General features: G+C 34.2%; 2 protein-coding genes across 3 annotated transcripts; both read left to right on the forward strand.

Moving 5' to 3' along the window:
• The first annotated feature begins 1,228 nt into the window (after nt 1-1,228).
• LOC134265666 (SH2 domain-containing protein 4B-like) lies at nt 1,229-23,297 on the forward strand. 2 transcript variants are annotated; one of them, XM_062747888.1, is made up of 12 exons: nt 1,229-1,405; nt 5,329-5,444; nt 5,734-5,806; nt 15,235-15,391; nt 15,710-15,799; nt 16,055-16,178; nt 16,561-16,602; nt 18,858-19,020; nt 19,275-19,431; nt 20,207-20,364; nt 20,581-20,801; nt 21,060-23,297. In XM_062747888.1, the coding sequence occupies exons 2-12, from the start codon at nt 5,346-5,348 to the stop codon at nt 21,177-21,179; spliced, it is 1,404 nt and encodes a 467-aa protein (XP_062603872.1). In that variant the 5' UTR covers nt 1,229-1,405; nt 5,329-5,345; the 3' UTR covers nt 21,180-23,297. The 2 variants fall into 2 exon arrangements, with proteins under 2 accessions (XP_062603872.1, XP_062603877.1); XM_062747893.1 differs by lacking the exon at nt 16,561-16,602 and having other exon boundaries at nt 1,231-1,405.
• LOC134265655 (uncharacterized) lies at nt 7,870-11,168 on the forward strand. The gene is made up of 5 exons (XM_062747880.1): nt 7,870-9,625; nt 9,732-9,745; nt 10,242-10,448; nt 10,569-10,746; nt 10,879-11,168. The coding sequence occupies exons 1-2, from the start codon at nt 7,991-7,993 to the stop codon at nt 9,738-9,740; spliced, it is 1,644 nt and encodes a 547-aa protein (XP_062603864.1). The 5' UTR covers nt 7,870-7,990; the 3' UTR covers nt 9,741-9,745; nt 10,242-10,448; nt 10,569-10,746; nt 10,879-11,168.
• Nucleotides 23,298-24,941: the final 1,644 nt, after the last annotated feature.

A 24,941-nucleotide genomic window follows, 5' to 3' on the forward strand; every position in this document is an offset into this window, starting at 1 on the left:
ATCAAACAGTCAAAAGTGATAGACCCCAAAACATGTATGTCTGAGGGGCTGCTTTTTAATTTGCATCAATGCAATTGTAAAACCATACCGCAGATATAGATCACCATGCAGGGAAAAGGAAAATTTGGTATTAATTTATTGAAAAGCAATTTTGCATCTAGAAGAATTTCATGCACAGTTGTAGCTGCAGATCTGTAGCTCTCCGAAAAAATATATTGATAGACCGGAGAGCTACAGTGCCACCCATTGAAAAAACTGTATATTTATTGCGCACAAAAAAGTGCGCTCGGTTCTTGATTAATTCTTCCAAATTCTTACTTTAATTGCAAAAAATGGAAGATTTTAAACATTCCTTTCTCCTCTGCCAAGTACTCTCGTAGTTGACATCTGAAAGAAGCATATTGGACCGAATTATCTTTGAAACCAAAATGGCAGTATAAATAAGCGAAATGTTCTATTATTACAATATCAGGGTCAGGAGGACTATTAACAACAATTATGAGGAATGTTTGGTTGTGGAAACAGCGAAAGAATATGTTCGGAACACACGGTTAGTAATGTTTTGAGATCACAGTTTAAAAACATGGAGAAGTAAATCGAGAACCGAGCGCACTTTTTTGTGCGCAATAAATATACAGTTTTTTCAATGGGTGGCACTGTAGCTCTCTGGTCTATCAATATATTTTTTCGGAGAGCTACAGATCTGCAGCTAGCACAGTTGAAACTTGAAGTTTCTGAGTGCAAGCTTTGAGACAGAATTAGGAACAATTATCTTACAATGTTTTTATAAGTTTCTTTTTAGTTGTTTATTAATTTTTTTTTATAAACTGAATTTTCTTGAAAAGCATGACTGAGTTTTTTTTTTTTTTTTACATATTGTATGATTGAAGGAGGATTATCTCCATAACCAAATTGAACTATTGAAGCATAAAAAGGCATACAATGGTGTCAAATAGTTTACAAGACAAATTTAGCAGCAATTGTTAGGAATTAGGGGAAAATCTTCGCGAGAGCATTAATTTATTTAGGGGCCAACGATATTTTTAGGCTCTTTTTAAACAGCTCCAGAATAAACTACTCTTGTGGAGAATTATTCAAGGAATTGTACTCTTTATTTCTTCAAGAGGATGATAAAATGACACTAAATTTTCTCTGTCTAAAGTTTACGGGATTGGTCCCCCTTTTTGATAGATTGAATTTCCCGCCATTGAATATTCTTCCGGGTGCGCAGCGCCACCAACAGGAAGTTTTGGTAAAGACTAAAGTGGAAGTAGAAAACGAATGTGCCGTTCGCATGAGACTGGAAGCAGAATAAATATGTGAAGTTACGTTAGACTGCAGAAGACTTTGTTTGAAAATGGTGCATTAGTCTTATTTGCAGGGCATTGGTCGCTTAGTTCAAAGCGTAAGTACGACAACAAGATCATTTTAACTCGACCTCGAACACAGCTGTCTGTGTCAAACCATTTGGAATATTTTGTTATTCAAGTCTACCGAGAATTCATTTAGTGGGTGTGAGGAGGCCACTCATTTGCTCACTTTGTTTTTGGCATGCGAGTGAAAATATTGGCAAGGGCAGGGCTATGTAAAATGCAAGTAGTTAGCCTAATTAGCATGATTAGAATGTGAAAAGAAAACCTCAGGTATCAGTTGTGAAGTGTCAGAAATTTAAATGAGGTAAATTTTGTTTAGAAGTGCAGAAGTTGAAGTATTTATTAATTTTACTGGACAAAACTGGTTATAAATATCATACTTCTACTTCAAGAGACATCTATATACATTGTAGCTCATTGCAGAAGATAATTACCATGATTACTAATAGGCCTACTGCAAATAAATTAATTACTTTTTTCTACTGATCCACCTGTGACGTCACTCTTGTTTGGGAGCTCAATTATTTTTCAGGAATGGAGAGTTGCAAATTACATTGAAGCAAAATTTGTTAAAGGCTATTCATATTCTCCTTCCTGTCCATGTATTAAAGAAAAAAATTAAGATTTTTTATTAAGACTTAGTTTATTTTCATATTATAAAAAAGGAATGTGATACTGTTGAGAATCAAACCCGGTACCTTCACCTTGGTCTGCTCTAGAGTTGCGAAGTAAGGAGTCAATCCTTACGTTGCGGGGTCGAATCCCACTGTGGGACGTGGAGACCGCTCCTTCGGATGAGACCATATCAACCGAGGTCCTGTGTCGCAGTAGGTGCTGGAACAAAAAAGATCCCTCCCTGCTCAATGGCCCTGAGTGCCGAGTATAGGACAACATTTGCAGCTCTCCACCAACAAGTGGTGGGGTCTACATATGAGTAAAATATAGGGCCATTGAGCAGGGAGGGATCTTTTTTGTACGAGTTGTCTTGGGGGCGAGTTGTCCTGAGTCAATTAGGACAAGCAAGCCAAGAAAATTATGTATATTTAGTTGACCAAAAATTGGCTTGTCCAAGCTCCAAAGCAGCTTTAAAGTAATGAAGAATTAGAGCATGCAAGCCTCGAAAATTACGTATATACAGTTGATAAAAAAAAAATATGGTGTATCCAAGCTCCGAAGCAACTTAAAACCTTAAAGTGATGAAGAATTCAAGAAAGCTTGAGTTGGAAACAAATAATTTAAAATATAAAATCACATTCAAATAATTCAATAAAAAAATATACTTAATATTATATAAAAAATAAACATTTTAATTTCATAGAAAAAAATTATATTAATCGTATCTTCTCCTTTTTTAAGCGCAATGTTATAGGTATAAATGACCGCATAAATGCAAATATTGATGAATTTAATCTAAAACATATTTCTTTTTCAGGCATCTCACGTGAGGAGAGGAGTACAATTTTTTAGCGTAACTAACACCAGAAACATTTAAAATAAAAATAAATATCGAAATAATATGAAAATATATATATTAAATAAAAAATATATACATTTATATAAAAAAAATATCGCCCCCAATTTGCTTTCTTAAAGCTGGGGGCGAGTTATCTTAACCTGGGGGCGAGTTGTCTTAACAGGGGGCGAGTTGTCCTAAATTGGGGGCGAGTTGTCCTGAAAAGGTGGCGAGTTGTCTTGGGGGCGACTTGTCTTGGGGGCGAGTTGTCCAGCATTCCTCGAGAGGGATGTTAAGCAATATACAATCAATCAATCAATCAATCACCTTGGTCAGGTACTTGTCTCACTAAGCTATCGAAGCTGTTGAATGACAGCGAATATGGAATAACTAATATAAGGAATGGAGTGCTACTTATACATAAACCCTTACATCTTTTTATACAAGCAAAAGTTTCTGTAACTTCTTTGATCAGCAACTCAAAAAATATTGAATAATAGATGTGGCAGGTGTTGATATTGCTAAAGGAAAAGAGAAATCCATAAAATATATATAGCCGGACTGGGAATCGAACCTTGAACCCCTGCAGTTCTAGTCAGGTGCTGTACCACTGAGCCACTCGGGCTGATATCCACCAGGTCTACATGCTGCTCGAATTGTTAACATATTGTATTTCAACAAAGCAATTACTTGACCACTTTTCATTCAGGAATTGATGATGTTGTGAAAGAAGCTAGAGAAATGTAATGTTTATCGCATTATGTGTTAGGTCTTTGCCATAAAGAACATAGTTGATATGTAAACTAAGCTGTTTCTTTTTATAACATGAAATTTGGAAAACATTGAATTGTATCCACATGTGTCTGCCGTCACAAACAAAATTTTACACGTCATATGTTGCACAAAACATGCTACTTGTCTAGTATTGCACAATGTCACACATTTCTGAAATGATTCAGTTCAACATTAATAGGTAACCATTGTTTGGTTTTGGGTGATTTACCAGTAACATGAGAACAAAGTTATGTAGGCATCTCTGTTAAATAAAATATTAACATTTACTTCTCTTCCACTCCGTATGTTTCATTCATTACTATACCCAGCTGACTAATATATTTTGGTGAGAATTCAGTTAATGCGGGAAAAAGTGCAAATGTGTGTATTTCATTTCTTATCAATCCCTCAGATCAAAACATATCCTCTGCTCTCAAGATGAAAAGAAAAACAACCCAGAAATTCCAAAGACATACATTTTTACATTCCCTGCTTCCATTATAACATTGTAGAAATTACGATAAACTGCACATTCACAGAGTTTTTCCCCTGGTCCCAGATACCTCGTGCTAATTACTAATTAGTGGGTAAAGAGTGAGAATTCTTGGGGTACCAGGTGTACACATGGAGAGATATTGACTGTGAATCATTTGATGGGATTGTTTGGAGCCTCGTAAGATAAGAAACTGACAGAAGGAGGATAGACACATCACACATAAGTCACAGGAGAACACAGTATGGGGAAATCAAAGACATATCCTGATCTGATTTCTGGTAGACTCTCGACTTCCTGTCTCGACACACAGTTGCTTGTTTTTATTTCTATTTTTGTCTCATTGTTTAAATTTTTTTTTATAAATCTCTGAGAATCTAAAAGAGAGCAAAAAATTAATTGTTATACATGTATAGGGACCTTCAGTTTTCACCAATTTAAATTTGAGTTTGCTTCCTATTTGAAATCAATTAAATACTAATTATATCTAATCTGCAAACAATAAACGGGAAGTTTCCTGCTCATTTGAGTATGCTAATTACCGGAGATAGAGGGCTAAAAGTATGTATCCATGTAAAATTTATAACAAGCATGGTTTGATAATTTAGATGTACTAATTCAGCAAACTATGTAGAAGGTTCTACCATGTTTACTGTAATTTGAAACCTTTGTTAAATTTTTTATGTAATATCATCTCTGTACAGCTCAAGTTAATTTAACTAAAACCGTATCTCAGATTTGAACATTATATCATGATTATGTGTCTGTGAAAAAAAATTACAATTTGTTAAGTTTTGATTGATTTTTCTCAATTTTTAATCATTTTCCAGTTATTATACATGTGCAGCTTGTGATGTCCTTAGACAACACTTCACAGTTACAAGTGTTTAAGATAAGTTGGACACTGAAGCACAAGGAAGATATGAAGTTCAATGGGAAAAATAATTAGGAAGTTTTTACTCACAAGTATATACTGACAATATCTTTCCTTGTTTGTGATAGTGTTGCTGTATATCCTCTGAGATGTGCTGATAAAGCATCCATATGTTTTAACTAGTTGTAATACTTGTAAATTTCTTGAGAGAAGAAAGAATGCAGAGTGCATATGTTAAAACCTGATAGTACCGCAGTATATATATCAGTAAAGTGTTAAAAGATGCAGAGAGAAAGGGACAAATTGGAATGATTTTAGACTGATTTAAGACTTTGACTAAGAGTTGGTCTTTGGTTGATAGGTCAGTAAGCTGCCATCATGCTGAGACAAATCCTACAAACAATGACAGTGGACCCTGACCTCCTGGCCGAGCTGTCAGACGAACAGAAGGCCATACTGTTTGTCAAAATAAGGGAGGTAAGTCATGATTGTCAAACTAAGGGGGGTAAACCATAATTGTTACAATAAGGGAGGTAAGCCAAGATAAGCTAGCTTCTAAAACAAGTGGGTTTATCTTTGACCGCTAGCCAAGAGTTTTCTCTCTTGGGGATCAGAGTGGACCGAAAACCCTTGGCTAGCAAAGTTGCAAAATATTTTTGGATTATGTATCACATTTAAACATTTTACAAGAAGTTGTCGAGTTAAGAAATTTAAGTTTACAGTAATAACATTTGCTTTGATGTCTTATGGCTTGGGTTAATTACAGGAGCAGGTCAGGAGATATGATGAACATGAAAAGAATAATCAAACTGAGAAGATTCCACGAAAACCCAAGAAAGGTACATTAAAAAAAATAAGAATGTTAGAATCATAGGAATCCATGTTTCAGATTTTTAGTTCCCTGTTTTTTTGTTGTGTCTAATATAAAACAATGAATTATAAAATTAGATTAATTCAGGGATAGATATAAACTTTCATAATCCAGTTATTCTAAGGGCATGTGAATGGAAACTTTGACTTGCTTGCTCAAAAACTAGTAGAAAACTCAATTTATCACTATACCTTGTTATGAATTTGGCTGGGCATTTGGTGTTTGTCATGTTAAACTTGATTTTTTTTCTGTTCTTTCACTATCCCTTCACCAAACTTTGCATTTACTTCAATTTCAAAGAAAATATTCAAGATACTGTATGTTAACCAAAATTCATGCACTGATATGTATTGGAAAGAGTATTCAATTGTGATTTTATATTCTGACCTTATGGTCCTTTTGACCTTGACCTCACTGTATCCTCTTTTATGGACAGCGCATTTTCGGTCCACCAAGTTTCCGTTCATTTTCTTCTCAGTGGTTTCACATACTGAAATGTGAAACTGGGATACATATTCATGAGGCCATCCTTAAAAAATTGTTTTTTTGCGGTAACGCGACCGACTCACCAAAATCCACCCGACTGGATTTTTTTTATAGGTTCAAAAAAAATCTTTTTTTTTTTTACGTATCCGTTTTCCGTTTTTATCCGATTGATTTTTTTTACGTGTTTATTGCACTTACGCCGTTTTTATCCGATTGATATTTTTTACGCCTCGGTTACACGGACGCTTTATCTTTCCCCCAAGTATTATAATATTATAAAACGTTTTCGTGTTCTAGAAATCTAATGATGGCTTCCAAGAAGGTTTTGGAAATTATTGACAGTACAGTTCTTTCAGTCACAGTAAAATTGAAAGGGAAAATATCTAAAACACTGGTTCAAAATGCTGTGCGTCAGTTTCGCCTAACCGACAGATGGTACGATGTGTACGAGATAGTCACGGAAGCGGTGGCGGACGATATTCCACGTGGTATTGACGAGAAATTCGAAAAAGTCGCTAAAGTTAAAGTTTGTAAGGCAAATGGAACCGAATCTTTTAATCCATGTCCTTACGACATGATAAAACTTGTGCATGAATTTGACAAAAACTTGAAACATGTCACGATTGAAATAGAATATGAAGATATATCTAAAACTGATGCCCTGAAAGATCATGGAACAAGGAGCGCCTTTGATGTGCTTATGAAAGCAGCAGTCGAAATGAAAAGGCCTCCCCCTATACCTACTGATAAAGCTAGGTACAGTGGTAAGTTGATTATAATGTATGCCCTACATTAAAACAATTTATATCTATGTGAAATTTACTTTTTAAAATTTTATCTTTTAAAAAGATTGGGTCTTCAATAATGTCATTTTATTTTCCCAATAGCAAAGGACCGTCTTTATAACGATGTCTTAAATGACATGAACGACATAAAGTTTCCTGCACATATGATAGCTGCAGATGTAAAACAACAAATGATGATCATCATTGATGCCCTGTGGTACATCGATGCCCACCATATGAAAATCAATGGGAAAAGTACAAACAAAATTCCTGAAAGGTACATTTTAAATTCAAAATATTAGCTCAAATAATATAAATTGCGGAAGATAATTTACGTGCATCCAAATATTGTTTAATAGAATCAATTTTAAAATACATGTATTGTATTGTTACTTTAAAAGAATTTGAACAAGTATGTCAGAAATGCACATTTTTAGTTAAATTGTTTAAAACATTGAAGATATATAAATTTCAGATTTGAAAAGTATAATGGTTATGATGATTTCAAGAAGAAAAGAAAAGCACCACCAAGTTTGAGCGCTAATGAACTTAAGCGGCACTCCAGTCTATTATTTCGACTGTCATCATCAACCTATGCCAGTCAGTGGACAAACACAGCTAGCGAATTGCAGAAGCTGTCCATTTGTTTACAGACATACGCTGCCTACCTCGATGAATCAAATGTTCAGCAGAAATTTCGACAATCCTTGTCTCATCCTGTGCGGCAAGTAGGTACACATTCTGTTGTGAGAAACTTACCCTCGACTGACAAACCTGTGGAAAAATATTTCATTCTAGAGCAAGTTCTCAAAGAATCCGAAGAATATACACCAATATACTTTGACGAGCAATTACATATCAAAGAACCCTTTTCAAACAAAATGCAGAAAGTTAGGTTTGTAGCTGAAATGACATTTCCTTTTGCTGTTGATGTCTTAGAATATGACCCAGGATCAGGACTTGGGAAAGTTATTTTTTTGTGGAGAGCACCCGATGACAGGTCAACCACCGAAATGATTTCATCAGCAACCAGAATTCATAAAATCCTTGAGGGCAGGTTACCAGAATATCATACTCAAGAAATGAGACGAGAATTTAAGAAAACCTATCAGCGATTTGTCCACATCCCAGATTATATACTGAGAGCTATGTACTCTGATTTGACATTAGATGCTACAGCATCACAGAACCCAAGCATAGATGCCAGACTGAGACAGGCAATTTTGTCTGAAGATTATGATATGGTGATAGACATGAGAACTTTGAACAAGGGTCGACCAGATGATACATTTGATGTGTTTTTCAAGAAGTTGGATGAGGAAGTTTCTACAGTAACTGCGGCAGATGAACGTCGGCATGGTGATGTTGCACATTTTAGCAAATATATCTCTGTACGAGATTTGATAGAACAAACAGCAAAGAAGTGCCCAGATGGAACACCAATACCCTCAGAGAGCACTGTACTTTTTGCCTTTGTGCCAAAAAATTCTTATGTAGAAACTGCTAAGTTATACAAGGGAAGAATAAACTTGCAGCATAAAGTGCAGTCCAGACAACTGAGAGCATCCCATGTTGATGAACATTATTGTGCAGCCATATTTCTGAACATGAGGGAGTATAGTGTGATGAACAGAGATGAAACATGCTTTATTTGTCTTGATGATAAGGCTAAGATAGATTATGGAGAACCTGGTTTAGCAATATCTAGTGGTGTGAGAGGAAAGAAAAGCATTGTGCCAGTATCCACAGCTTTATGTGCTCTAGATCATGATGTGGCTTCAAAGGGTTCTTTGACTCCATCAGTGGCTTTGGTTGTAGATATACCTGAAAGTGGGTCTCGCACAGATACATTTTACAGAGGACAGGTATATGTGACACTAAAGGACTCGGTTTTTCAACCATCCACTCCATTTCGGCATGCTGCAGAATTATATAAAATTCTGGATGGGAATACTAAACCAATATTGATGTTATACACTGATGGAGGTCCAGACCATCGGACAACATATGGAGCTGTCAAATTGTCTCTCATCATTTTGTTCAAGTTACTCGACTTGGATATACTTATTGCTGCACGAACTGCTCCTGGACACTCCTGGGCCAACCCTGCTGAACGGATTATGAGCCTTCTGAACTTGGCGTATCAAAACATCGCCCTTCACAGATCAGAAATGAGTAGTCACTTTGAACAGCTGTTAAGGTCATGTAATTCAATGACGGACATCAGGAAAAAAGCAGAAAGGGAAAGAGGATTAGAAGAGGCTTGGATTCAAAGTCTTGAAAGTATCACAAATCAGCTCAATGATAGAACTAGTAGGGTTCAATTAAAAGGAAAACCATTTATGCCATGCGAGCCAGCATCTAAAGAGAACATTCAAGGATATGAGTCAAAAGTGTTTGATTTTATTGATCCAAATATGACACTAGGGAAGTACACTCAAGCTGATTTGAGGAAAGTTAATGGTTTCAAATCATTTGTAGAGAAACATTGTGTGGAGAGGAACTACATATTCCAGGTAAACATTTATTAAATATATAAACAACACTTGAGATATCTAATATTTTGCAAACAATGTTTTAATATGCAACATTAATTTTAATTGTTATTTGAAATATACATAGGTTTGGTGAAAAAGGTAGGTATTCCAAAGAGTAGAGATGGTGTCAGGCTATTAATAATGCATGTTTATATCATTTTGTGTGTGCTAGAAACTAACTATATTGTAAATCTGTCTCTTATTCATAAAATGCTTAACTGTTTCCTCATTTCTTTAATATCTGGTAAATGCCCAGGCTTTCTTTGTCACTTTCCCCTTCTTTTACACTTATGATATAAAATATAACTAATTAAAATCCTAGTATGTTTTGAATTAAATAATTATTCACTATTCAAATTTGATCTAAACTATCAAATTTTATGACATGTAAAAGTTAAAATAAAAAGAACTATAAATGTTTATACATATGTCTGAAAACTGGTATTCTTAATAGATATATTAAAATGTAAAATTAAAATCAAGAAGTTTAGTTTAAAAAGAAAACAGTTACTGAGAATCCTATAGAATTTGTCATTTGACACAGTAATTAAATAAATGAATTTAAAATGCGATTGAACTTTTTGTGTAATAATAGGTGAGGAAATGTGAGGACCTAGGTTGCTGTAGGCCTGTGCGTAATTCCAGTGGAGAACTGCCGCCATTTCTTCCAGATCCAGTGATCAATCCTGATGATCCCCAGCATTACAAGAAATTCCATGATGTCATAGGGACCAATACCACAGAAGAGGACATGCCCTCTAGGATAAATATGCCACTTGCTAGAGTAGCAGAAGAGCACCAGGTATCAGACAAATTATTTGATCTACGTGTAATGATTTTATGAAAACTTAAAATGACTTCCTGGCTTGAATGTTGAAAAGTTGGTAGAGAATTTATTTGTGTATTTATGCATTTCTGTTAGGGTTGTCCAAACCGGATATTGGTTGCACAGAATGTTCGTAAAACGGTGACATGTTTGGAGTGTAAGAAGCCCAGGTGTATTTACAGTCGCAAGCACTTAACTGCGAGGGAAGAAAGAAGTCTCACTAGAGTGTTGGAGCGATATATGTATACATGTGGCTCCTTAATTACACCTGATGGTATGATTCATTGATTTAAATACTACATGTGTATTTAAAAATTGAAAATGTTTACAATTTATAATGTAAGATAAAACTCTGTTAAAAGCAATGCATTTTGATAATCAGGCCTCATATTCTTTATATTTTCAGGAGATAGTCTGCAAGGCACAGTCTTTGTCAGACTTCAGTTGGCCTGTACTACACCTGTGGAAATAGCGTATTACTCTGCCAATGCTGTTGCCCGTAAAGATGTCTGCTGCTTTTGTGCGTCCTCCGTCGACATCATAGATGATCAGGACCTTTTGAGAAAGTACAGGGTTGTACTCCCCATGTGCAGGGAATGTAAATCTCGTGGGAAAAATCACATTTGTCGGTTGCCAAAAAAGAACTGATGAGGCCTGATGTGTTGTGATATTTCAGCAATAAAAAGATTGAATTCATTTAGAATGCTTTAATTTTCTTTTGCTTTATAGTAAGGTGAAATCTAAGACATAGTTAATACCTCTATATAATCGAAATTAATTTCTGACATTTATTCTCAAAAAAAAAAAAAAAAAAAAAAAAAGGCCTACCTACCTACTCACACCTAAAATGATGAGGCGCGTTACCGCAAAAAAACAATTTTTTAAGGATGGCCTGATATGAGTGTCAAGGTTAATTTCTGTTTCGAGTACAATCAAGCTATTTTAGACAGAGTTATTCCCCTTTGTCTTAGAAAAATTCCAATTCATATTTGCAGTTTCTGTCCATTTTGTTTGCAGAAGTTGCACATATTAAAATGAAATTCAGTGTACATGTTTATCATTAGAATATCTAGGTCAATTTTTGTTTTGGGTATGATTGAGTCATTTTGGATAGAGTTATGTTCGTTGGACTTAGAAAACTTCCTATTATTTACAGTTTTTGTTCATTTTCTTTGCGGAGGTTGCACATATTAAATTGAAATTCAGTATACATGTATCAATCTCTGTTAATCCAATTTTTATGTAAAATTATACAAGTTTCTTTGTATCTTTAATATTCCAGGCAAATAAACTCATCCTTTATACATTTACAATAAGGTAATCTGCAAGTATTTCACTCAAGCACTTGTTTTTATTCAATTTCATTTCATGACCAATTAACATAAAATTTTGATTTCAAATTGAAATTACTTGAAGAGGCATTAAAAATTTGACTATTAAAGATATAATAAATTGAATAATGATTATGAATTATGAATTGAATGAAAAATTTAAAGTACAGGAAATTTTATAAATAATATTTTTTAAATTGGGGGGAAAAGTCACTAGATATCTGTGGATATGAACCTAGTATTTTTAGCTCTACTGGTCAGAGACCAGAAGAGCTTATGCGATAGTAATGCGTCCGGCGTCCGTCCGTCTGTCTGTCTGTCTGTCCGTCTGTCTGTAAACAATTTTTCAAAACGCTACTCCTCCTACAGTTTTGGTCTGATTTCAATATAACTTGGCATACACGTAGACTACACTAAGATACATAAAATAGAGCATCGGTTTTTGATTTCGATGAACGGTGTTGCCATGGTTACTAAAAATAGAATTTTCTCTGAAATTCCTTTAAATTGCTACTCCTCCTACAGTTTTGGTTTGATTTCAATATAACTTGGCACACAAGTAGACTACACTAAGATACATAAAATAGTGCATAGATTTTTGATTTGAATGAACGATGTTGCCGTGGTTACTAAAAATAGAATTTTCTGTGAAATTCCTTTAAAACACTACTCCTTCTACAGTTTTGATCTGATTTCAATATAACTTGGCACACAAGTAGACTACACTTAGATACATAAAATAGAGCATCGGTTTTGATTTCGATGAACGGTGTTGCCATGGTTACTAAAAATAGAATTTTCTGTGAAATTCCTTTTAAATGCTACTCCTCCTACAGTTTTGATCTTATTTCAGTACAACTTGGCACACAAGTACACTACATTAAGATACATAAAATAGTGCATCGGTTTTGATTTCGATGAACGGTGTTGCCATGGTTACTAAAAATAGAATTTTCTGTGAAATTCCCTTAAAATGTTACTCCTCCTACAGTTTTGATCTGATTTCAATATAACTTAGCACACAAGTAGACTACACTAAAATACATAGAATAGTGCATCGGTTTTGATTTTGATGAACGGTGTTGCCATGAATACTAAAAATAGATTTTTCTGTGAAATTCCTTTAAAATGCTACTCCTCCTACAGTTTTGGTCTGATTTCAATATAACTTAGAACACAAGTAGACTACACTTAAATACATAAAATGATAAAATAGTGCATCAGTTTTTGATTTCAATGAACGGTGTTGCCATTGTTACTAAAAATGGAAATGTCTGAAATTCCTTATAATGCTACTCCTACAGTTTTGGTCTGATGGCAATGGCTTCTTTTCTCATCCTTTGTTATAAGTACAAACCAGTAGAGCTACAGTCTCGACAGAGACTTCTGGTAATATACTTGTAATTAAGAATACTCGTACACAGGTGAATTAATAAATTGAAGAAAAAATAAATTAGGTAACATATTGATCATGATGTAAATACTGGTGAGAATGCTGTTTGCCAATGAAAAGTGATCACTTGAAAATTAAATAGTTTTAATCAATAGCACACATGTATGTATAAAAAATACCAGATTCTCAAACCTTTTTACTGAGTTTTGATTAATGTTCATGAAGCTGAGACTACATTAGACTTAGAAGAAACAGAGTGCAAACTAGCATATTTTCTGAAATTACATTTTAGTTTCCAATGTCAATATCAACTTGTGTGCTAAAAATTTGTGAAAGGGATACTTGCACTGTAATGTATGATTTCCAAAGCAAGATCGATGAAATTGAAGTGAAATAGAATCTTATTAAATTGAAGATCTTTTGCTCTGCTTTCATAAATTGCAATACCTAATACTTTCATTATTTTAAAGATAGTTTATATAGAAGATGACAGTTGATAAGTTTTCAATACATGTATATCCCAAATAAAATCATAGATTTCCTTTACATATTGATCACTAATTTATGTTTTATCATCTTTTCAATTCAAATCACTATTTTACATTTATTGACAGAATTTGGTCTATATATCTATAAATTTTAAAAGAGGGGGTTTTGCACTGTGGGCAGCAAAAAGAGGATGCAACTGCATGTTTTAAAAAAGTCTCAATGTCACATACAGTACCAAGACTGCAATAAATTATCTCAATGATGTGTTCATCCGAAACAACACAAACACACTAAAACTACAAATACATGTAGATCACATGTATTTACTTTTCCTTGCACTTTGACTACTTGTTGTCATCTTGCAACAGAGTTGGAGGGGAAATAGAAATGTGTTTATTGTGTGTTGGTGGTTTAGTTTGTCCTTGTTGTGGTAATTTGCATCTGGATCAATGTTAAATGCTGCCTTGATTTATAGATATGCTCTTCTGTGAGGGGGTGCTCCACTTTGAGGTGCCCTTGTTTAAATGTTCATTTGCTTCTAAAGAGTAATGTTTCTCTGATAAGAGAGACAACTTCCAAAGAAAATCAAAAAGTATCCAAAGTATTGTTGTTATGCCCTCCTTCGAAGAAGGGAGGGCATATTGTGCTTTCATGCTTTGCTGCTGTCTGTCGGTCAGTATGTCGGTCTGTCGGTCCATTTAGTTTCTGTTCATTTTCTTCACAACCGTTGCACATACTGAAATGAAATTTGGTATACAGATTAACCAGGTAAATATCTAGGTCAAATTCTGTTTGGGGTACAATCGCACCATTTTTGTCAGAGTTATGCTCCTTGGACTTTGAAAAATTCCACTTATTTGCAGTTTCCGTTCATTTTCTTCGCAGATGTTGCACATACTGAAACAAAATTTGCTATACAGATTTATCAGCTGAATATCTAGGTCATGTTCTGTTTTGGGTACAGTCACGCCATTTGTGTCAGAGTTATGCCCCTTGGACTTTGAAAAATTCCACTTATTTGCAGTTTCAGTTCATTTTCTTTGCAGTGGTTGCACATACTGAAATGAAATTTGCTATTCAGATTTGTCAGCTTAATATCTAGGCCAATTTTAAGTTCTGTTTTGGGTGCAATTGCACCATTTTTATCAGAGTTATGCCCCTTGGACTTAGAAAAATTCCACTTATTTGCAGTTTCCGTTCATTTTCTTCGCAGAGGTTGCACATACTGAAACGAAATTTGCTATACTGATTTATCGGCTGAATATCTAGGTCAAGTTCTGTTTTGGGTACAATCGCACCATTTTTGATAGAGTTATGCCCCTTGGACTTTGAAAAATTCCAATTGGGGGGGGGGGGGCATAAGTGTTTTACAAACATCTCTTGTTATTAATCATTTTTACATCATTATCATACATTTTATTCATTGTACCTTGATTTCATGTAACCTGAAAGAAGAAAAGAAAGATTTTGTTAAAATTGCAATGAACAATGAATGGTTCTATCAACTCAGATAGATATGTGTTATCTGTATTATTTGTCTTTGGAATAGGTAAGAAGATGGTGGAGTTCATGCAGGGTAAGGATGGGAAGGAGTGGGTGTGGGTGATGGGGGAACACAAGAATGACAGGTCTATAGAGGAGATGATTGAACTGGAGTGGCAGGAAAAGGCACTCAAAGAGGCAGAGCGAGAGATAGAGGAAATGAGGTAAAGTTGAGAGAGAGAGAGAGAGAGAGAGAGGGAGAGGAGAGCAAATCAAGGAAGATTTACAGGTGTCAGAGAGAGAGTGAGAGAGAGAGAGAAATTTGATTGTGTAGGGCCTGCATTAGAATTATGATTCAAAGGTATTCAAATGTCAATTCAACAGTACAAATATAAATGAATAAATTGAAATTATTTCTCAAATTCTAATATTATTTAGGTCAGAATTTTTAAAAATTAAAAAAATTTGATAATACTTGTATATTGATTAAACTGTTTATCAATCACTGAATTTGAATGATATTATTTGATTAATGTTTGCAGGAGGAGAGAAGAAGCAGAGATAGCTAAAAGGTTGGAAGAAGAAAAAGAAAGACTGGAAATGGAACAAAAACATAAAGAGGAAGAACTTAGGTTTACTGTCTACTAAATAGCTATTATTATATTCTTTATAAGGTGCCCTGTGACTTTGTCCACTGTTCTTTTCTTTATTTCGGGTTGTTAACAAGGACTGAATGAATTTTTATAGGTAAAGCTACTCTTATATTTCAATTTGTGTTTGATTGATTTTAGGATAACCAAATGAATCACGGTGATCCTTGTACGAAGCAATTTGTTTGAAGTATAATTAAAACATATACCACATTACAGTGTTCTATTTACCAACAGAAAACAGAGAGAAGAAGCCGAATTATACGCATCACTGAAGCAGGCAAGAGAAGTGGCCAGAAAGTTAGAGGAAGAAAAGCAGAAAGCTGAAGAAGAGGAAAAGATCAGGGTGGAACAGTTACGGGTAAATGTCTTCATCATAAAAATTTGTTTATCTCTGAAATCAGTACTCATTGAATTATTGATTCTGTCAGTTAAAAACACCTATAAACAAACTGTCAATATGTACATGTACATATCAATCTTTGCTTATTGCATACAAAGTATATTTCTTATTATCAAGTCTAGTTTGTATGAAGTCAGAACAGAGTTTACTCAGTGCATTTTATCTTACAAACTACAAAGAAATCACATTTATTCTTCCATGGAAGTCCATTAAACAATTGTTTCAAAGATGAACATCTTGATGACTTTCATTGTATACTTGTAACTAGAATGTTTTCTGTCTGTCTTGTAACTATGAGACTATGCATAAGAATGCTGACATTTTATCCCTTGTAATGCAGCAGAAAGCGTGCCGGAGTTGTCAAGATTTAGATGATATGGAGGTATTGTGACTTTGGTGCATGAGGATTGAGATTTTGTAGGAATTTATTGACTTTGTCTTGTGTCAAATTAGTCATCTAAAGCCTGCTTCCAGAGTTCTCTCCCTTTAGCTTCACAAGAAATATTTTATTAACAGTCCTCTCTGTAACATGACATTTCAAGAGAAATATATTTTTTTACTTAGATGACTAAGACTGTTTTCTTGTATCCCCATGCATGCACTGTACTCTGATTTTTAAATTTATATCAATATCTTTTATGGTGTATTTGTGACATAATATACATGGTACATGTAGTTTTATTGTAGTGGATGTGAACTAATATGTATATTTTTGTCTACTTAGTGTACACATAAATCCAATACTTATTGTGATTTTGCCAAGTAATAACAAATATCAATAGCAGATAAAGAGAGGGCCCCTCCTCCTCTTCCTCCCTCTTTGTGACCAAAGGAATGAATACTGCGTATACTCTGCTATAAGTCGGTTCGCCTATAAGTTGGTATAATTTTTTTGAGATTATTTTATAGGGATTTGCCATTGACCCGCTTATAAGTCGGTACAACTTTTTGACAGAATCAGTTGACAATTTTTAATCAATTCTCTGATCTTTTCACCTGATTTCATTTATCATTTTAAGAAATGATGCTCATATGTAATTTTAAATCAATAAAAAAAACCGAAATGCACACTTCAGATATTAAAAATATAGTTTTTCAAATATGTAAATACATGTACCTTATCATGTGTTTATGCATAGAATACATCAGAATATCTCAGAATACATAAATGATATAATGAATCCAGACTTTGTTCAATAATAATCGTCGGATATGCTACAAAATACTACATTGCACCCTTAAGAAAAAAAAATCTTTTTTATGACTTGCCTATAAGTCGGACATAGAGTTTTCGACCAAATTTTAACTCCCAAAAATCCGACTTATAGGCAAGTATATACGGTATTAAAGAAATCCATTTTTTATAGTTAGATATTGCATTTTTTTATACATCTCCCCCAGATTCTTTAAAACCTGTTGGACCCCTCTCCTTTTCAAGAAACCTGGATCTGCCACTGAATATTACTTCCTAGAAAAATTAAAATGCTTCAGCTTACTAGGATGTAAATGGCTTGTTATTTATGGCTTTTAAAAAATTACTTTAGTAGAAGATTATATTTTTAATTGTAAGATTCATTTCAGGGTTTTTTTCTTTCTTTTTTTTTTTTTGCCTTCTTTTTGATTTACAGTGGCTGAAACATGTAGATCTTAAATGGGTCTTTGGCTTGGAAATGTTTGTCTTGCTTTATAAAAGTTGATTGTATTTTATGTTGTAAATGAGTAAACTTTTATGCAGTATTATTATTATTTTTTAACTTTACCTTTATTATTGGTAAGATACACAACTTTGCCATTAACATGTTTGCTTACTAAAATGTGAAAGTCCAAGCAATTACTCTTTATTGGTCATGTAGTCTGATCTAAAGTTAGATAAATATTAACTTTAATATAGATGAGTATATTAAAAGTTTCAAAAACATAAAATCTAAATATTGACTTTTGAAAGCAAGTATGCAATTTAAAGTGTTCCGTGATTTATTGTTGGTTAGATTACATAGATATGGCCAACAATTGTTTAGCTTTTTTCCTTCGTTAATGTATTTAAAAAAAAAGCTTGTGAGATCTTCACATTCTTAATACTTTTTTGATTTGAATGATTAAAATGTGTTAATTGAATATTGCAAGATTTGAAAAAAAAACCAAAAAAACCCACAATATTAAGGACTATATGATTTTGTGAGATTGCAGATAGTTGCAAAACTCTGTTTTTCATTTCTCTGTAAACACCAGGTTTGAATTGACACATGCTAAATTATTTGAATATTTTTAGTTATTATGCTATACAGTTTTGTATGAGTTTACACATCCTCAGTATAAACCTCCAGGAGATCAGAATGCATGACAATTTATCCCTATCCAATTCAGATTTTGTACATTTATGTTTGTTTCAGAAACACTCTGTATTGCACAAACTTGGAGGTTATACAAATGTAGTTCAAATTTTACTCCAAAAATATATAATATATTATTATGGATTCTGCACTGTATATCTAAAGTAATAATTGATTGATTCCCAGCAGCATATAATCTCTATATATCAATATCTATATATTTTGTTTGACACAAACATTAAATTGTTGTAAAGACATGTATAAAGAAGATTTTCTCTCTCAATATGTATTTTTTTAATATTTTTAGCATAAGTTTGCGGAGGATAAGAGACACTCATTGGAGAGGTTATTGAAGAAGAAGAATCGGCGTAGTTCTGAAATCTTCACAGAGTACATGAGTAAGAGGGAAGAGATGGAGAAGATAGCGGAACAGAATTTAAAGGAAGTGGAATCAAACTGGCAGGAACAGGGTATGTCATAGATTTGGCTGATAATGGGGTAGGGGTATACTGCTTTATATTAGGACAGGAAATAAGTTAGAGGGTGCATTTTTACAGTCATTTAGGAATGCAAGTATGTCAATAGAAAAAGTTTTCTTTTTGATAAGGGGTTGTATACTTTCATAGCAAGATTTTTAAATATTTAATGTGAATCTTTAAAAAGTATAAGCTTCTGAATATAAAATAAAATGGTACATATTGAAATAAAATCCCTAATTTTCCAGAGAAGAAAGCGAAAAAGGCAGAGGAAGAAGTAAAGGAGCTGGCAAGGCGAGCAAGGATTGAGTACCAGAACTCACTAAAACTTGGCATGAATGTTCTAAATGCTGTATCAGCATTCTCAGGAAATGGAACCAATACTAAACCCCCTGTACCTCCCAAGTATGTTGTATACACAATACATCACAATTAAGTTTGCCATACAAGTCAGTATTATTATCCCCCAACACTCTCATTGTGTGCCCTACACACAAAGTATCCCCAATACCTCCAAAGATTTCTATACATAATACTCTCTATATCACCTAAGAAATTGTGCACAAAGGCCCCCTACACCCCCCTAAGGTGTTCTGCTCACAGGGCTTTTTTCAAACCAAAAGATCCTGTGCACTAAAGCTCCCGAAAACTTCTGCAGCTCACCTGAGCTGTAAGCCTGAGTTTTTCTGATCACGTGTTGTCCAGCAGCCATCTATCTGTTTATCTAACTGCTTATCTGTCTGCATATCATTTTCAACTACATCATTAAAACCAAAGGGCTGTCACCCAGGGGTTAATAACCAAGAAGTGACAACATTGCTCAAATTGTTCAATTCTAACCCATGGGTAAAAGGGTAGGGCCACAATAGTGCAACAAAGTTGAAAAACTCTGAAAATCTTTTTCTCAAGAGTTTTTCAATTCATGGCCCTTGGAATAGGAAACCGTAGGATGGGTCCTCAGTTGGGGGATCAACATTTTTAAAATGAATAAAGAGGACAAAACCTTGTCACAATCCACATTAGAAGATTTTATCTGCAATGATTCCCAAGTTGTGCGAATTCAACCCCCCCCCCCCCCCCCCCCAAAAAAAAAATATTGACTAAGGTTAGCACAGCTATGTATTATCACATTTGAAAAGGATAAATATGTTCATAAATATATTCTTTCTGTCATGAATAGGAGTGAGGAGTTGAGGAAAAGTATGACTAAAGTAATCAATAAGAGGCCGCCCCGCCCCCCTAACAAACAGGCTGTGATTGATTGGTTCCTCGAGGAGGAGAGGCCCAAAGGAGTAGGAACTGATCCCAGCACTGGAAAAGTGGCTGCATGGTTTCATGGTAAATTAGTTTAGTTTTACTATAGTTCTCGGAATATAATGATGTACATGTAGTTGAAGCATAGTGTTCAACTTCTTTCAGCATTTAAACTTAGCTTTATTTGTATCTGCTCCAGAATTTTTTTTCTGATATACATATATTTTTCATAATAATTATGGATAAAGTTAGGAAGAAAGAAAACCATGTAAAAATCCATATTTTTTTTTTAATTTTTAGGGGTGATTTCACGACTTGAGGCAGAAAACTTTTTACTCAACTTGACCCTCGGTAGTTTTCTGGTGCGAGTGAGTGAGCGGGTGTGGGGCTACACGATTTCCTACCGAGCTGAGGACCGCTGTAAACACTTCCTTATTGATACCTCAGACCAAGGATACCAGTTCTTTGGAGCCAACCAACTAGTTCATAGAAGTCTAGCAGATTTAATCAACTTCCACAAGGTTTGTCTGGCTTGACAAAATTACCTGTTGAATTTCTTTTCAAAACTTGGTTTCATTATGTATGGTAGTTATCTCGCTACTTCTGATAAATATGAAGACTTCTACCCCCAGTATCTCTGTAATTGACAGAGGCAGGAGTGAGATGATGTTACAAATAAAAGATGAACTCACATACCATAATGATCAACAGAATCATAATGCCTGGTGAAAAAAATTGCTGTTCATTTATAAATGCTTCTTCTCCTTGATACATTTCAGAGTAACCCTATCACAGTGACGGGAGGTGAACTTTTACGGACCCCTGTGGGACAAATTAAAGACCCACCTGATTATCAGGAGCTAATGAGGCCACGTATAACAGAAAGTACTGCATTATAACAAAAAATGAACATAACTCTAGATCAATCAAAATAAATTTGCCTTACCACCTGAATAGAAACCATAGAATAGAAGCTAAAAAGAAAACAGCTTGGCATTATCAACAGAACCACCTGCCTACGTGTGTAGAGCAAAGCTCTAGTTAGACCACCATCACATGTAACTGTACAGAGTTACTTCAGGGTACTAAAAGATATTAAATGTTCACATGATCAAAGCTGCAATACTTGCTCACTTTTTTATTCCTTGAAAAAAAAAAAAGAAGTAATTTTCTATGTTTTGATTTTTTTTACTTTTTCAACTTTTTTTATCTTGATGTATAGACATTGATAGGTTGTAGATTTAACAGCAGAGCTGTACTAGAATAGTTTACTGCTATCATGCACAATATTTTGATTATGATTTTTTTTCCATCTAAATTTGATGTTGATTTTTTGCAAGCTTGTGCAGTCCCATTATTTTTAGTATGATATATATTGCAGATTTTCAAAGATAGATCTGTCAAATCTGCATAATGAAATTACTGGAGTATGATTTGTTTGATATAGTTTTTGCTCATTTGCCTCATTTGTGGTTTCAGATCCACATAGATATACAGAGATGCAAATAAGCAAGTAGGCTGTTGGGGGTTTACATGTATTTGTTCAATCATGGCAATAATAACAAATCAAGTTTGAATGTATTTATGCTTTGCTATGAAAATCCATATGTTATACCGAGTCGTATAGAAGTAAGTTACTGTGAGTATACATTTGATATATGTAGTGTACTTTAGGTATTTACATGCACATTTGTCAAAAAAAATCCACCAAAAATGATCAGATTTGTAGAATGATAATTTTGACATCAAATCACTCAGAGCGCAATATCATTTCTGAAATTTTGACATCAGGAGATTAAATTCTGCTCACTATAGACATTAATTCCTAAATATTCTGTGATGCAAGACACATCATAAATATTAATTCATTGTTAAAAAAAATAATTGTGACTAAGTATAATATTTTAAAGAATTCAAAATTTTATTTTTTAAGATATTGTACATTAATTCTGTAAACAATGTATGACGTTGTTGGCTGGTAACCCAGATTGATCAAATTGAAGAGATATTTTTATAATCGTCATTAGGCGAGTCTGAGATGAAGTGCCCACCATGTTTTTTCTCATATTGTTAGTGTTCCACATTATGTACAGATTATAAGTGCTGTTATTCTATTTTAAGTGTATATATACTCTATATAAGGTTGTATCTAATTATAATTCCATATCATTTTATTTGTAATATGATCATTATTTTTAACAGATCTTAGTCACTTTGTGCAGTGCACTGTTTTTCGTTTATGAGTACTGTATGAAATACTATAACTTAAGAGGATTAATAATTTGTCATTAAAATGTTCTTTTCTATTAATTAAGTACTTTTTTCTTTTTTTTCCTGAACTTGTATACAGTATCCAAGTTAACTATTGAACTTGTGCAGTAATTGTTAATAATGAAGCTTTATGAGTCCAAATTTCCTGTTTGTAAACTAAAAGTGTGTATCAAAGTGTTCAAAGGTTGTGAACTTTAAAAATGGTTTGTTCATAATTGTTGAAGTTCATGGCAATTTTCCTTGTTGAGGCAATTCCAATTGTTTGTTTTACTGTCATTTTTTTTGGAAATATGGATGATGATGATAAAACAACAAGAGTTAATTCCCTTCTTCAAGATTGCGTCGAATATTTTAGAGAGGCATCTATTGACATGTAATACTATTTATTTCTGAAGGATAATATCTAGTCATTAATTTTTTTCCCCTTACATTTTTTATTAAATATTTTTTCTTCTGTAATAAATGTACATATTGAAGCTTAATTCACCCCTAGTCTGTCATGTTCAGCTTATAGTTCAGTCTTGGAAAGTTTCATTTTGTTCTTTCTTTTATGAATTTTAAATTGCATTGGGATAACTGGAGAATTTTCTTGTTTGAATGAGAGAGAATTTTTATGCTGCTGGGCATGTGATTTTGGAACTAGGTTTTCTCATATTTTTTATTAATTCACATTATTTTTGCTTATCTTTTGTAAAGTTAATTTACTTGCCCTTTACAAACAATAAATATGTATTGATAATAAAAAATGTTTGAATTATTTACTCTGACAGAAAATGTTCTTACAATATGAATTTTATGTCACACGGAATTATCATTAATGGATAAGGGGAGAGTTATGGTTTAGGTGCAAGTTTTCAAAATTTGTATCTTTCTGGCTAAAATTTACTTCTTAGTCTTAACCTTCAATTGACTTGGATATGTCTATAGGACATGAAGGTCATGGTCAGGAAATGTTGATGCAATTGAATATTATACAGCCCTGATTAATATGTATTAGGCATATAAAATTTGATAAATATATCAAGTTTCTTCCAAATGGAAATAAATTTTAATTTGAGAAATAGGGGTCAAGGTCAAGGGGAAGATCAAGGTCCAGAAATGTTGTTGAATTTGAACAGTATCAGCACATAAGTTTGAAAAAAAATATCTTAAAAAGTTTTTTTTAAAATTTTTGTTGGTTTGTTTATTTTATTAGCTCACCTCGACTTTGTCGAGATGAGATTATGCTATACCCCCGGCGTTGGCGTCGGCGTCCCAGGTTAAAGTTTTAGGAGCAAGTCCATTCCCAAGTTACTATAAGCCCTACCTGGACCAAACTTGCATGGATGATGCATCTAGGGATGGACACTATCAGACTTGCTTTTGATGCTGGATCTGACCTCCATTTTCCAGATGAGTGACCAGGTTTAAGTTTTTGGAGCAGGTCCATTTCCAAGTAACTATAAGCCCTACCCAAACCAAACTTGCATGGATGATGCATCTAGGGATGGACACTATTAGGTTTGCTTCAGATGCTGGATCTGACTATATTTTCCAGATGAGTGACCAGATTAAAGTTTTAGGAGCAGGTCCATTCCCAAGTAACTGGAAACCCTACCCGAACCAAACTTGCATGGATGGTGCATCTAGGGATGAACACTACCAGACTTGCTTCAGATGCTGGATCTGACCTACATTTTCCAGATAGTGACCAGATTAAAGTTTTTGGAGCAGGTCCATTTCCAAGTAACTATAAGCCTTACCTGGACCAAACTTGCATGGATGATGCATCTAAGGATGGACACTACCAGGTTTGCTTCAGATGCTGGATCTGACCTACATTTTCCAAATGAGCGACCAGGTTAAAGTTTTGGGAGCAAGTCTTTTCTCAAGTAACTATTAGCCCTACCTGAACCAAACTTGCATGGATGATGCATCTAGGGATGGACACTATCAGACTTGCTTCAGATGCTGGATCTGACCTACAATTTCCAGATGAGTGACCATGTTATTCTCAACTAACTATCAACCCTACCTGGGCCAAACTTGCGTTGATGATGCATCTAAGGATGGACACTATCAGACTTGCTTCGGAGCCTGGATCTTACCTACATTTTCCAGGTGAGTGACCAGCTTATCCCCAAGAAACTATAAGCTCTACCTGGACCAAACTTGCATTGATGATGCATCTAAGGATGGACACTACCAGACTTGCTTCGGAGCCTGGATCTTACCTACATGTTCCAGATGAGTGTCTCCCAAGAAACTATAAGCCCTACCAGGACCAAACTTGCTTGGATGATGCATCTGAGGATGGAGAATCGAGATTTGCTTCGGATGCTGGATCTGATCCTCATTTTCCAAATGAGTGATCAGGTTAAAGTTTTTAGAACAGGTCAATCCCCAATGAA

Source organism: Saccostrea cucullata, unplaced genomic scaffold (assembly GCF_032062105.1).
Source record: "Saccostrea cucullata isolate Sc308-1 unplaced genomic scaffold, CSIRO_AGI_Scuc_v1 ctg157, whole genome shotgun sequence".
NCBI classification, from domain to species: domain Eukaryota; kingdom Metazoa; phylum Mollusca; class Bivalvia; order Ostreida; family Ostreidae; genus Saccostrea; species Saccostrea cuccullata.